The sequence below is a fragment of the Varanus komodoensis genome, unplaced genomic scaffold (genome assembly GCF_004798865.1).
Source record: "Varanus komodoensis strain SLA01 unplaced genomic scaffold, ASM479886v1 scaffold7_3, whole genome shotgun sequence".
NCBI lineage: Eukaryota > Metazoa > Chordata > Lepidosauria > Squamata > Varanidae > Varanus > Varanus komodoensis.
The window spans coordinates 1,182,483-1,194,642 of NW_025336480.1; the positions used below are offsets into that span (position 1 = coordinate 1,182,483).

At 47.0% G+C, this 12,160-nt stretch overlaps 1 protein-coding gene across 2 annotated transcripts in view; it reads right to left on the bottom strand.

Annotated features, from left to right (window-relative positions):
- The window catches only part of PPARGC1B (PPARG coactivator 1 beta), a 159,946-nt gene that overhangs the window by 14,579 nt on the left and 133,207 nt on the right, over positions 1-12,160 (bottom strand). For both annotated transcript variants that reach the window (XM_044454538.1, XM_044454537.1), the window contains exons 4-8: positions 11,103-11,219; positions 6,255-7,422; positions 5,166-5,202; positions 2,949-3,013; positions 1,742-2,513 (exon numbers count right to left, since the gene is read on the bottom strand). In XM_044454538.1, the coding sequence (XP_044310473.1) occupies positions 1,742-2,513; positions 2,949-3,013; positions 5,166-5,202; positions 6,255-7,422; positions 11,103-11,219 (2,159 nt within the window). The remainder of the gene's footprint in view (positions 1-1,741; positions 2,514-2,948; positions 3,014-5,165; positions 5,203-6,254; positions 7,423-11,102; positions 11,220-12,160) is intronic.

Consider the following 12,160-nt stretch of genomic DNA (forward strand, 5'->3'; position numbering starts at 1 on the left):
AAGAGTGCTTGGAGTTGTCCCGCCACCACTCGCTCTAACACCTTGCCCAGAAACGGGATGTTGGCCACTGGTCTATAATTAGTGGCCATCTCTGGATCCAGTGACGCCTTCTTCAGGATCGGTTGGACTACCGCCTCCTTTAAAGGGGCAGGCACCCGACCCTCCCTCAGAGAAGTGTTAATCACTTCCAAAATCCAGGTCCCAATCCCGTGCTTGGAATTATTTATTAACCAAGACGGGCAAGGGTCCAATAGGCAAGTGGTGGGACGTACTCGTCCAGCACCTTGTCCACATCATCGGGCCGCAATAACTGAAATTCATCCAATAATTCGGGACCAGACGGCGGCATTGGCATCTCCCTTAAAACTTCTGTATCAATAGTGGAATCCAGCTCGTGATGAATCTGAGCGATTTTCTCCCTGAAATGCCTGGCAAAGTCATCATAGCGGGCCTTTGAGGGTGGAACCAGGTCTTCTTTCGGACCTGGACAAACCAGGCCCTGCACCACTCGAAAAAGCTCCACCGGACGGCATTGTGAGGAGGCAATGGAAGCGGAAAAAAACTTCTTTTTCGCCGCCCTCACCGCCACAGCATAGGCCCGATAGTGGGCTCTCAAGTGTGTTCGGTCAGATTCATCATGTGATTTCCTCCACCTACACTCTAGCCGTCTCCCAACCTGCTTCATCGCTCTCAATTCAGGGGTATACCAAGGGGAAGAGCGGGCTCTGCCTGGTGGGAGAGGGCGCTTAGGAGCAATCGTGTCTACAGCCCTGGTCATCTCCCCGTTCCACAGTTCGACCAGAGCCTCGACAGAAGCACCCGTCTTGTCAGCCGGAAACTCCCCCAGGGTCTTCAGGAATCCTTCCAGATCCATCCGGCTCCGGGGGCGGACCCACACAATCGGGTCCGCACCCTTACAGAGGGAGAGGTCGCCAGTCAGTGTATTTCAAATGAACCGTGTTCTTGTCAAGGAAAACGCAAACCAGCAAAAGTCAACTTTCTCAAGGTTCTCTGATATCCACCATGTTGCTTGTTCTAACTTATATCTGTACCACTCCATTTTTTTCTTTTAAAATGAAAATTCATGTATGATCTGTGTATACTTTTAGACATATGCATCCTGTTGTGTGCATTTTGAAATGTACTCATTTTCTCCCACTGATCCTTGCACCTACTTTTAAATGCACCTGGTCATATGAATTTTCTAAAGGCATTTTTATCGTGTGAGTATCACCGCATACAGCAGAAACGCATACAGCACTGCCTTTGGGTCTGTGCTCATTTGTGAAAGATGTAGAATTGGCAAACCTGCCAAAACCAAACTGAAATGAGTTTCTCAGACATTCCTGTTCTTATTATTTGTACTGATTATTTATATTGGCACTTTACAGAGCAGAACAAGAGTGAGGAAGCTGCAGTCCCCAGATGTTGTTGGGACTTCATACTTCATCCTTGATCATGGTGGCTGGGGCTGATGGGAGCTGGAGTACTCACTTCTCACATAAGCAAGCAAAAATTCCTGCTTTGAACAGCTTACAAGTCTTGGCCTTTGCCTTAATGTATCTGTGGGAGGGTCACCATTAGCAGAATAGGTATTTTTGTATTATCTTAGGATTTTACTTGCTTGTATGAAGGATCTTCTGCAAGGGAGTTGGGAGGCTGGCCAATGTAGCCCACTAATGACTTGCCTGCCACTGGCCTATCTGAGCCCCATTCCCAAGGACCATGTGAGTGACTGTACCTGAAAGTCCACCGGCTTGCTGGGGACCTGGACCTGCAGCATGAAGACTCTGAATCAGACCTGCTTCGGGAACAATAGTGCAAACTGGTCCTACAAAGAGGATTCTTGTATGGACACATCTTGGATTCCAATGGATTTGTGCAGCACTCGTCTTCCTCCTCACCCTCGCCCTCCTCCTCTTCGTCCTCCTCCTCCAATGGGGAACCAATCTCACTGCAACTGTCCTCAAAGACAGTGTCATATTCAGGAGTCTTGCAGAAGGCCATCTGCCCATCATCTAGGGCATTGTCCAAGAGACCAAAGTGTTTTGTCAAGCTGGCTCGGATCTCTTGGTCTCTCAGCTGTTTGCTGCCCTCCTTCACCGAGGTTTCGATTTTGCTTGCATCCCAGTAGGGCATATCAGGCACTCTCCGCTTGTGTTGGCTTTCCGCATGGCACAGAGGCTCCCAGGACTTCAGTACCTTCCTCTGGAGTGAGGCCTCAGGCTTCAAGACCTGGCAGTAGTCGTGGTCACCGAACGAGCGTGAGAATGGGCGCTTCAACACCCCATGCTGCTCGGGGTGAGTGGCAGACCGACTCAGGTGTGCATAGAGCTCTGTCCGCACTGGGTGCTTCTTCTGGGGCTTCCTAGAAGTTGCCCCATCTGCAATCGTTAGCTGCGGCTCAGCGCTGGTGATGATGGCAGTCTCCTTTGCTGGCCTCTGGTGAATGTCTGGCTTGTACAGGTCCTCCTCGGAAGGCTTGTATGGTGGTGTAGTTGGTGGTGTGAGACCTTATCCCCCCAAAGAAAACAAAAGGGTAAAGTCCTTTCAATATGGAAGTGTCAAAGTAATGCAAAGGAGTTGGGCTTATTTATTCATCATTCATGACTGCCCCTTTGTAGATGCTTCAAATGTTCTTATGTAATGGGACTTCAATGAGGATTCCTCACTATTTCTATCTAGCCTGTGGAAAATGCTACAGCAGCTCCCAAGCTTGTGGTAACTGAACAGGTACTTACTCTTATGGACCTTCCTTTTCGGGAGGTGGGGAGGAGGAATAATACTTAGAGGTGCCTGGATTCCCCTTCCTCCCAGTCAGTGGTTGTAAGACCAGGCTGCAAATTCTAAAGTTACCACCTGATTCTTGGCTTTGTCGCATTCTTTATCCAAATCTGGAATGAGCCACCTTTGAAGTGGCAAGCTTATAAAATGCACCTTGCTCCTACCTGCAGTGCCACACAGCTCCACAGTCAGTACTTGCTCAAAACTGCGCTTCCCAAACGTTGGTTCTCTAAAGAAAGAAAAGAAGGATGGTATGATTATCGAAGAAGCAAGCTGTATATTAAAGAAAATTCATTGTTCACACAATAAAGTGGAGCCTCTCCATGGTGCTTCAGCATGGTGTATTTGATTTTTAGAAACCACAAACAGGAACAGCGGTCTGTTTTATGGTTTCTTGGTATCATGATGGCTTGTTGAGTCACCTAAACCTGGAAAACACAACTCATCACTGTACCAGGGCCAGCACTTCAGGGCTGCTTGGCAAGCATTAGAATTAGAATGAGAAGGACTCATTGGACATTTATTTTAAAAGCACATTTGCAGCACAGGATGGATTCCATCACAGATGGCTCAGTTTCCCCACATATGAGCAACATCACTGAGAACATTCCTTCTAATGTAGCGCAAGCTCTCCGCCAATTTTATCCCCATAAAGGCATGAGGTGAATGCAAGATGTTGTTCTTTCAGACTTGTTCTAGTTATACTGATGCAGCATCTAAGTCAAAGGTTTAAGGCATGGTCACCTGCAAGTCTGATGCAGTGCGATCACCAGATGGCAGGAACTGAGGGATGTGGCCTGCACATAGACGACCACCCCAGTTCATGAACAGCTTGAGAAGAAACTTGTTTTTTATATTGGATCTTCTCACTTCTGTTCAGTATTCCACAAAGCCATGTTTGTGATATTTTGCTTCTAACGTTGGCAACAAGATCCGTACAATTTGCCATGAAGCTTCAGCTGATTAGGAGAGCTTCAGCTACTGGATGGTATAAAAATGTACATAAGAATAATTATTCATTTTTAAGTATCATTGCATGTGGAAGTGTATTTAGGCAAACATTGAAAGCTAACATACACTTCCCCTTTGGTGTCTTCCTCCTCAAAGAAGATGGACCGGAACTATGAATGCTATTAGCACTAATCCAAAAGAACAACTTCTTGCATTCATCCCAGGCTTCCATGATGACGACACTGGCTGGGAGACTGAATATTTGCAAGAGACATCCATAAAGCCTTGGACAGGCTTCTGGAAAAGATGCCACTGGTGCCATCCTACCACAGTACGTCCTCCTTTGCAAGAAATGTAACGAACAGCATACATGTGACAGGTCTTCCACCACAAAGATGCGACTGACAGTGGTGGAACGTTTCTGCTGCACTTGGGCTGTTTGAACATGCATCTCCTGAAGGACTTGCACATTCCTATATGCCTACAGAATGTTAGCTGTTAGCCAAAAGCAACACTAAGCTCCTGCCTTACAAGTCCTCTTTAGCTGCATTCTGCCCATCCTCTCCGTGATGCCAAGGACGCAAGTCCTCTGGCAATGTCAGTGGAGATCAGCCATCCCACGCCAGCAAACCACATGAGAACAAACTTGATGGTATATTCTAACAAGCTGATTCTGAATTAGAATAAAATTACAGCCATCTCTTTGTTATATAAACTTATGCATTCTTGTATATGGAAGGGCCTACATAACTGAGAAGGAGCTACACCCAAACCCATGAGAATCATGAGTCTGGAAAAACCAAGACCAGCCTTAGCACTACCCTAAAGAAGTATTTAATAGGTGCAGGTGTCTGAATTCCCCAAATATTCAGGGAATATTTCCCCCAACCTGGTGCCTTCTGGAGGTATTGGACCACAGCTCCTGAGGTAGCATGTGGCTGGTGATGAAGAACATTGCAGTTCAACTCCTGGAAAACGCCTAATCAGGGAAGGCTGGGCTAAGCTAAGTACTGAAGCACCTTTTGCTTGCTCTCCACTGGTGTGCAATACTTTTGAGCCCTGCCCTAACGAAGTGGCCACAATTAACATGGCCCCAACAGGATGTTTTGCTATTTGCTCTGGTAGATGTATGATTAGTTGGATCTCCAGTCAATGATGTTACACCGCAATGATGGGCCACCTCCAGTGATGGGGCTCCTTTTTAAAGTATGTTCCTACTTGCCACTATGATGAGACAGTAAAGCAAGCCATGTGCTGCCGTTACCAGGATATGAATGCCACGAAAACTGTTTCTGGCTGAGCACTGCTACAGAGCAGGATAAGTTACTGGTGCCACAAATTTTGGAGAATGCTATTTGTCAGATCTGCCAGTTCCCCGACACTTGGATCTGTCATTCTTGAACACAATGAATTTTTGGCATGACACTTACGTTTGTGCCAATGGCAGCAACAGACACCTGGGTGCTTCTGAAAGAAAAACAGAGTAAAGCAGGATGATCCAATGAGCTAATATTGAAACCATTAAGCTAGGCTAAGTTGTCAGTGCAAGAGAAGACCAAGCTAGGGGTGTTTCCAAGGAGAGGGTCCCAAGCAATTGCACCGCTGCTCTGTTTTCTCCTTAACAGATTTTTTTGCATTGAGGGGCAACATGGAAGACATCTGGATGCGCTGTGAACATCTTCACATGAGGCAGGCTAATGGTCTCCCAAGAGCCTTGTCTGTTAAGATATATGTGATCTGCGATTAAATCTCCCAACATCCTTTTCTACACATAAAAGCGGCAATGTTGTAGGGGAGACTGGACTGGGACTGCAAGGAAGGAGTATGTAACCTTTACCCCATTGCACAGTTTTGCTGATTTACATCACCCCTTCCCACAACCAATTGCACCGGGGGAGAAGGAAGCTAACTTTGGGACATGTCACAGTGAAATGGGCCCTGAACCAATTCAGGTCCCACTGTGCCTGCTTGCAAATGTTAAGCAGACCTTGGAGATCTGACCGGGGCTCTCGCACACCTTGCCCAATTTGTTCCTTCTGCAATGTCAGGGTTACACACCTTTGGGAGCTCTGAATTCTGGCCTCTTTTCTGCTGCCCCATCCGTATGCGAGTCTCCCCATGAAACATGTCAGGCTGCTCCAGCACCTTCACTTCCTGGTAACACTTTGCCCAGTTTAAACCAGCACTGAAAGTGTTGTCATTTTGCTACTCTCTCCTTTCTCCTTGAACACAGGACAAAAACCATGGAAAACTGTATCTCAGGTTGATCTGAGGCACGCCCAATACTCAGCTCACCATCTCTGAAGCTGGGAGGAGGAGGGTCCATATAAGACTGTGTTGATGTCTACATGGAAATTAGGGGGTACATACCGATCCGACTTTACCTTCCAATTACCAACAAAGGGAGGAAGACTGACACAGGGCCAGACTGAACAGCCACCTAATCATGCCTCACTGGGACTGAAAGAATGCTTAGCTGGGCCTGCAGAACAACGCCACCGCCCTCCTTCCCACTGTACCTGTGCAGCATGGTCTTTCGCTGATCTCATATGCTTCACTCTCTCCGGAGCTCTCTGGAGAAGGGGTCTGCAGCTCCATGGGGAGGCTCTGATATCTGCCGTCCACCTCGTCAGCACCGCTCACTTCTACCTCCGCTGCCGGCACTTCTGTGTCAAAGTCCTGCAGAGCTGAACACCGGGCTGGTTCTGCAGAGGCAGGTTTGTTCCCTGCTGCCAGTGTGGATGCAGCAGAATCCAGGGGGCACTCGTCAAGCAACGACAGCCAAAGGCTGAGCTCGGGGTTGAGTCTTTTGGAGCGCCGCACTGCATATACAGAGCTCTCCTGCTTGCGACCCGCCTTGCCAGAGGCTGGCTGGGCCGAGAGAGCCACTCGCTTTGCACCCTCTTCCTCTGCAGGGCTGCCAGTCTCTTTCTTAGACTCTGCTTTGGGAGTATGTCTGGGCTCAGCTTTTGCTTCCGCTGGCATTTTCGCCATGGACTTACACATCTCTGCGGATCCCCCCCTGGTCTCGAGCGGCAGAGCTCTTGCGGATTTGGAAGGATGTGACCTGGCCAAGGAGGCGTACACAGGCTTGGCCAGTCTGTATGGCTTGCTCACATCACATGCAAGGTCTCTGGTGAGCAGCTCCCTCAGAATGGAGAACTCCGAAGGAGGGTCTCTGGACAGGGAGCAACCTGTGGAGGGACACCAAGAGCTGGATGGGCCGCTGTCCTTTCCCCAGAGCAGAGGCCTCTGCAGCGGGCAATCTGGCTTTGCGCGCTTGGAGGGGCTGTGGAAATGCTGGTGCTTCATGTCGGCGAGCTGGGTGGGGGGCAGCTTTCTTGGGGGAAGGCAGTAGGTGTGCATGTAGCGGATGAGCTCCACCGCAGCATGCAGCTCCTTCCCTCCAGCACCTTCCTCAGAAGAGGAGGGCGGCGTCGCTGCCAGGTTCCCGTCGCTCAGCAAGTCCTCGCTGGAGTCACTGTCTTCTCCATTGTGGACACAGTGTCTCTCGGGGTCACTGCTACCGCTGCTGGTGCCGGCATGACTGCAGCATTCCTTGGGGGGCCAGGTGGCTTTTGTGTGCGGGCAGCGAGCGGCGGCGGAGGTGAGGTGCTTGTGAAGCTCAGTGCAGCTCCGACTCTGAGCCTGCAGAAAGCTCGGCTTTTTGTCTCGGCCACCATCCACCTTCAAGAACAAAGAGAATGGAGAGTTAGGCAAAATCTCTTTATTGATGTATTGCATTTTTACACTGCCCAATAGCCAAGGCGTTCTGGATGCTGCACAGCAATTTAAAACAATTATATAAGAATGAGCTGTTCTAGAAACATGGCAAGGTAGGGAGTAAGTAAGGAGTCCATATCACCAGAGGCGGTGGTATTGGACGACATGTACAAACTATAAACAAACAAACATCACTGCAGTGGTGGCTAAGCGTATCATACAAACTATAGGTAGGTAGGTAGGTAGATATCATTGCAGTGGTGGCTAAGCATATCACAGGAAGCAACCTCAGATTTCATGAAAAAAGAATGCATTTCATAGCACCCAGTAATGGTGACTTGACACCAAACTCTTCAGGTAGGCTTGTGGCCCCAAGGGGATTTTATAGGAAATGAACATGAATAAACACAAATGAATAAAATTTAAATTCATTTAAAATGAGTAAAATTTTACGTTGTTATTGTGTAAGCAGGTGTTTAAAAGTGGAATCAGCACCTGCCTTCTGAAATGCTCTGGTTCATTCTGCATTGTGCTGTGTTTGTAGCCAAGAGCTGACTCTTAGTGGCCATGCCTGTATGCACCCCGCATTTTGACTTTTCCCTTTGTGTTTCTTTGCTCTCCTTTCTCCAACTCTTACCCATTCATGCCTCTCCCAAGAGAAGAAAAGGAAGCACTGTGGCAATGCAGTAGTAGCTTACAGAACGGGCTTTTGCAAGAGGAAGAGATGGTCCCAGGCTAGCCCTATGGCACACAAGGGTCTCAAAGCAGGAAACTCTTCTATCTGGAATGTTACTGTGCGCACCATCATGGTAGCTTCTTGGAGGAAGCTGCTGTTCCTGGCCTAGCCTTTGCTACCATTCAGCGCCACCTCTGTGGACAACATGGGTGTGTTCATACATAGCACTAAACGAAGCTGCATGGTGACCTTGTGACCTGGGTTCACCTGTCTGCCTAGTAAGTACTCACTACTGAGGCTGGCATGGTGATGAGGTGGCAAGGTGGGCAGGGCAGCTCTCCAGGACAGTTGCATGCCTTGCAACCGAAGCAATTGGCGGTATGCGCATTCTTTATTACAGTCCTCCGCTACCTGGACTACATCTCCCAGAATTCCCAATCATTAGCCATACTCTATAAATGCAGAAGACTAAAACATCTGGAGGGTATCAGGCTAGGGAAGGCTTCTTCACTCTAAGAGTCCCCTGTGCTTAGCCTGAGCTGTAGCAAAACCTGGATAGAAGTTTAACTCAGATTAGTCTTTATTGCTCAATTCTGCACGTATGAGAAAACAAAAACCTGTTTGAAATCTAAGCTGGTGAGACAAAGGGCCTCATTCACTCAGTGTACAGGGTAAGAGAGATCAAGTGATATGCTGGGAGGGCGCTAAGGGAATGCTTGTCTCCATATGTTCCAACCTAATCACTGAGGTCGTCATCAGAGGCCCTTCCCCATATCCCTCCCCTCGATGAAGTAAAAGGGGAGATGGCAGGGAGAAGGGCCTTCTCCGTAATAGCACCCCAATTATGGAACTCACTGAGATCCAGCTGGCTCCATTTCACTATTCCTTCAGGCACCAGTTAAACACATTTATTTTTCACTGCTATTTTGGCAAGTGAGTTGTTTGGTTCAATTGTTTTAACAGTTTTATGTTGTTATTTTGCTGCTGCCATATTATTATGATGTTAGCGTCAGATTTTTATTTCATTTATGTATAATTTATTTTACTTTTTATTAAGATTATTTTAAATAGTTTAATATACTGATCGCTCAATTTTATGTCAATGTTATTTCTTGATTTTATCTTTATTGTTGGTTTTATAATATGATCTGTATTTGAATTATGTTTAATAACTGTCATATAATATGTTGTGAGCTGCCCAAACAGCCTTATAGCTAATGGGTGGCATACAAGTCAAATAAATAATTACATAAAAGCTAATTTATGTAAGATGGCAAAGCAATCTCAGCATTTTTAAAACCTCCTTCAGGGCAAGATGGATCAAATAGATTCTTCCTAATGCATGCATTACATTTCTTGTCTGTGTGTGCGTGCGTGCATGTGACTACATGCAGGTATGTAACAGGGTGTTTTTTTTTTTAAACTTCCCCTTCTTTCTAGCTGGTGCAGAAGAGACAGCATCCGCTCAGCTCCACCTTCTGTCCTGCCTTTACCATGCAATCTAAAATCTACTTGTCTAATGTACTGAGCAATTTCTGTCATCAAAATGGAAAATCTTTCATGGCATCTTGTGTGGATTTCAGAGGATTTAACAGAAAGCACTGGACTGGTTCTGCAACTTTACGTGCAGCTCTTTGCCCAGCTGAAGTCAATTCAATCAGCTGCTAGAAAGCTGTGCTCTAATTTGGGTCAGGAATGGGAGTGAGAAAGAAGAGGGAGAAAGATCACAGCAAAGTTTAAATTGGAAGAGAGTCTGGTGAGAATAGGAGGTGCTTTGTACACAGTGCTCAAGGAAGTGGCTACACAGTATGCCCAAAGGAAGGCCTTAAGGGAAACAGCACTGTCCTTGCTTTGAAAAGGCTCACACAGATCTTCACAAAAGTGTCCTGCTCTTCCAGGTCTTTCATTTAAACCGGTGTCTGTTTGCCTTGCCAAACAATGGTCCAGGGCCCACAAGGAGAAAGCCTAAGCCTCCCAAGCGTAGCCATGTTCTAGATAACACAGTGGGTGTCACCTGTCAATAAAAGGTCTCCTAGTAATGGAGCACACACCCTCAGATGCATGGCTAGGAAATTGTGCATAAAAAATCCCAAAGTGAGATAGAGCACTGAAACATAAACATTTCTATAAAACATAGAAATTCGTTTTATCTGTGTTATCTTTTGTGGTGGGTCATGGTGTGTGTGTGTGGTGGGGAGGGATTTACAAGCAAGACTGTGGACAAACATCTTGCCACACCTTAATCAAAGTTTGGTGTGTATACAAGAGGCCAGATGAAAATGTACTGTGGTCTGCTGCAGCTTGCCACTGGACTATCCCCATTTTAAAATGCAGCCTTATTTAAGTCAGTGAGACTAAGATGCATTGATTTTGTTTAAAGAGGAAAGCAAAGATTTTGCCTAATTAGGCTAGCCCATTTTAATACATCCTCAACAGAGCTGCCCTCAAAGGCCCACTTAGATGTTTCGGGCTGTACAATCTGCAGCTGAAAGCACAATCCTAGGAGGCTGCAGAAAATATCCAACCTTCTGCACTGCAGGACGAAGGTAAGGGAAATCAGCCCAAGAGTAGTCCTAAGGGTCGGGTAAAGCTCTTATCTGATAACCTAGTGAGCCACAGCCAATCTGTTTAAAGGCAGTTTCCTGGATTCTCCTACAACTTAGTTATTGGCGGTAAGAGTTTTATGCTATAATATGATGGTATCTGGAGCCCCACACCTTCTGCCCTTAGACCTGCCCTGTTGCCTCCAAGCCCCACCTACCACAACCATCAGTCTCCTGAGAAGTTCTCTGAAATTGAATTTGAGGCCGAAAGGTGTTCCTCACTCCTGGTGTAAAAATACTGAACTAAATAGACCAGAGGTTTGACTGTATGTTAGGCAGTTTCTGATGTACCTATAAAAACCTGGATTTGATCTTGAATGATAATAGAACACTGAGTGGGCTGGAGATGCTAAAAGGAATAATACCTTTGCTGCAAGTCGCTGGGGTCTGGATTTGGGGGTTCCTTGCCGCCACACACTCCCCTCTCTCTGAACCTCATAGCTTGGAGGCACATTGGATGGAGAAAGAAGCAACTTCTTCAGCTGGAAAAAAGGTGGTGAAAGAAAGAGTTGGAATTCCTGCAGAAATGAACAGTAGCTTAAATTCCCCCACATCCCCCCCAACCCAATTCACAGAATAAGCAGTTGGGTGAAGCTCTGAACCAAAAGTTGCACTACCAAGAGGGTCACCTCAGTTCACATGGCCCAGACTTATAAGGCTATCCTTCCTGCCCCCATCCCTTACACATAAAGATGATTCATCCATGAAGAGAACACAGAACATCCATGAAGAGAACACAGCCCCATGAATCAAGATCATGGGAAAACTCCAGTGCATCCTGGGAACAAGAAGGCCAGCAAAGAACTGGCAAAGCCCATTTTCATTTGCCTTCTGAACGGATTCTGGCTTGTAGTTCCAACAAGTGCTGGATACCTATAAAAATGATCCAGTCTCATGAAGTCTTGCCACTAGTCAAACCAGGGCCATTTGAGCAAACTGAATTCTCTGCTTCTGTATGGGCAAAGCAGAGTCCCGGCAGAAGGATGCTCAGGGAGCCCAAACAAAGGGAAAAGCATCCCTGGAAGAAAGTCTCTACCAGTGGGTGGAGGGGGCGGGGAGAGAACTACCTTCCCAGGTGCTATAAATTGCATACACAGTGTGTTGCTGGTGCCCCAGAACGTTAGCAGCAGAAAGCAGCATGTGGGTCCAAGTGCCCAGTCGGTCTTCCCTGAGTGTTAACCTGTAGGAAAGGAAGCAGGATTCCACTTCCTTTCCTTCCTCCTGGGTACAAATGTGTGTGTGGGACAGGGGATTGGGACTGGAGAATGGGTTCAGTTTGGCCCCTTTTTGGCAGGGTGGCAGCTAAAAAGGGGGTATTTTCCTTTCAAAAAATTGCTCTGTCCCTTTTGCCACCCTCTCATGGTGGAATTTCAGTGGCAAACCACTGCTTTGATACCACCACTCAAGTGCCAATTTTCACCAG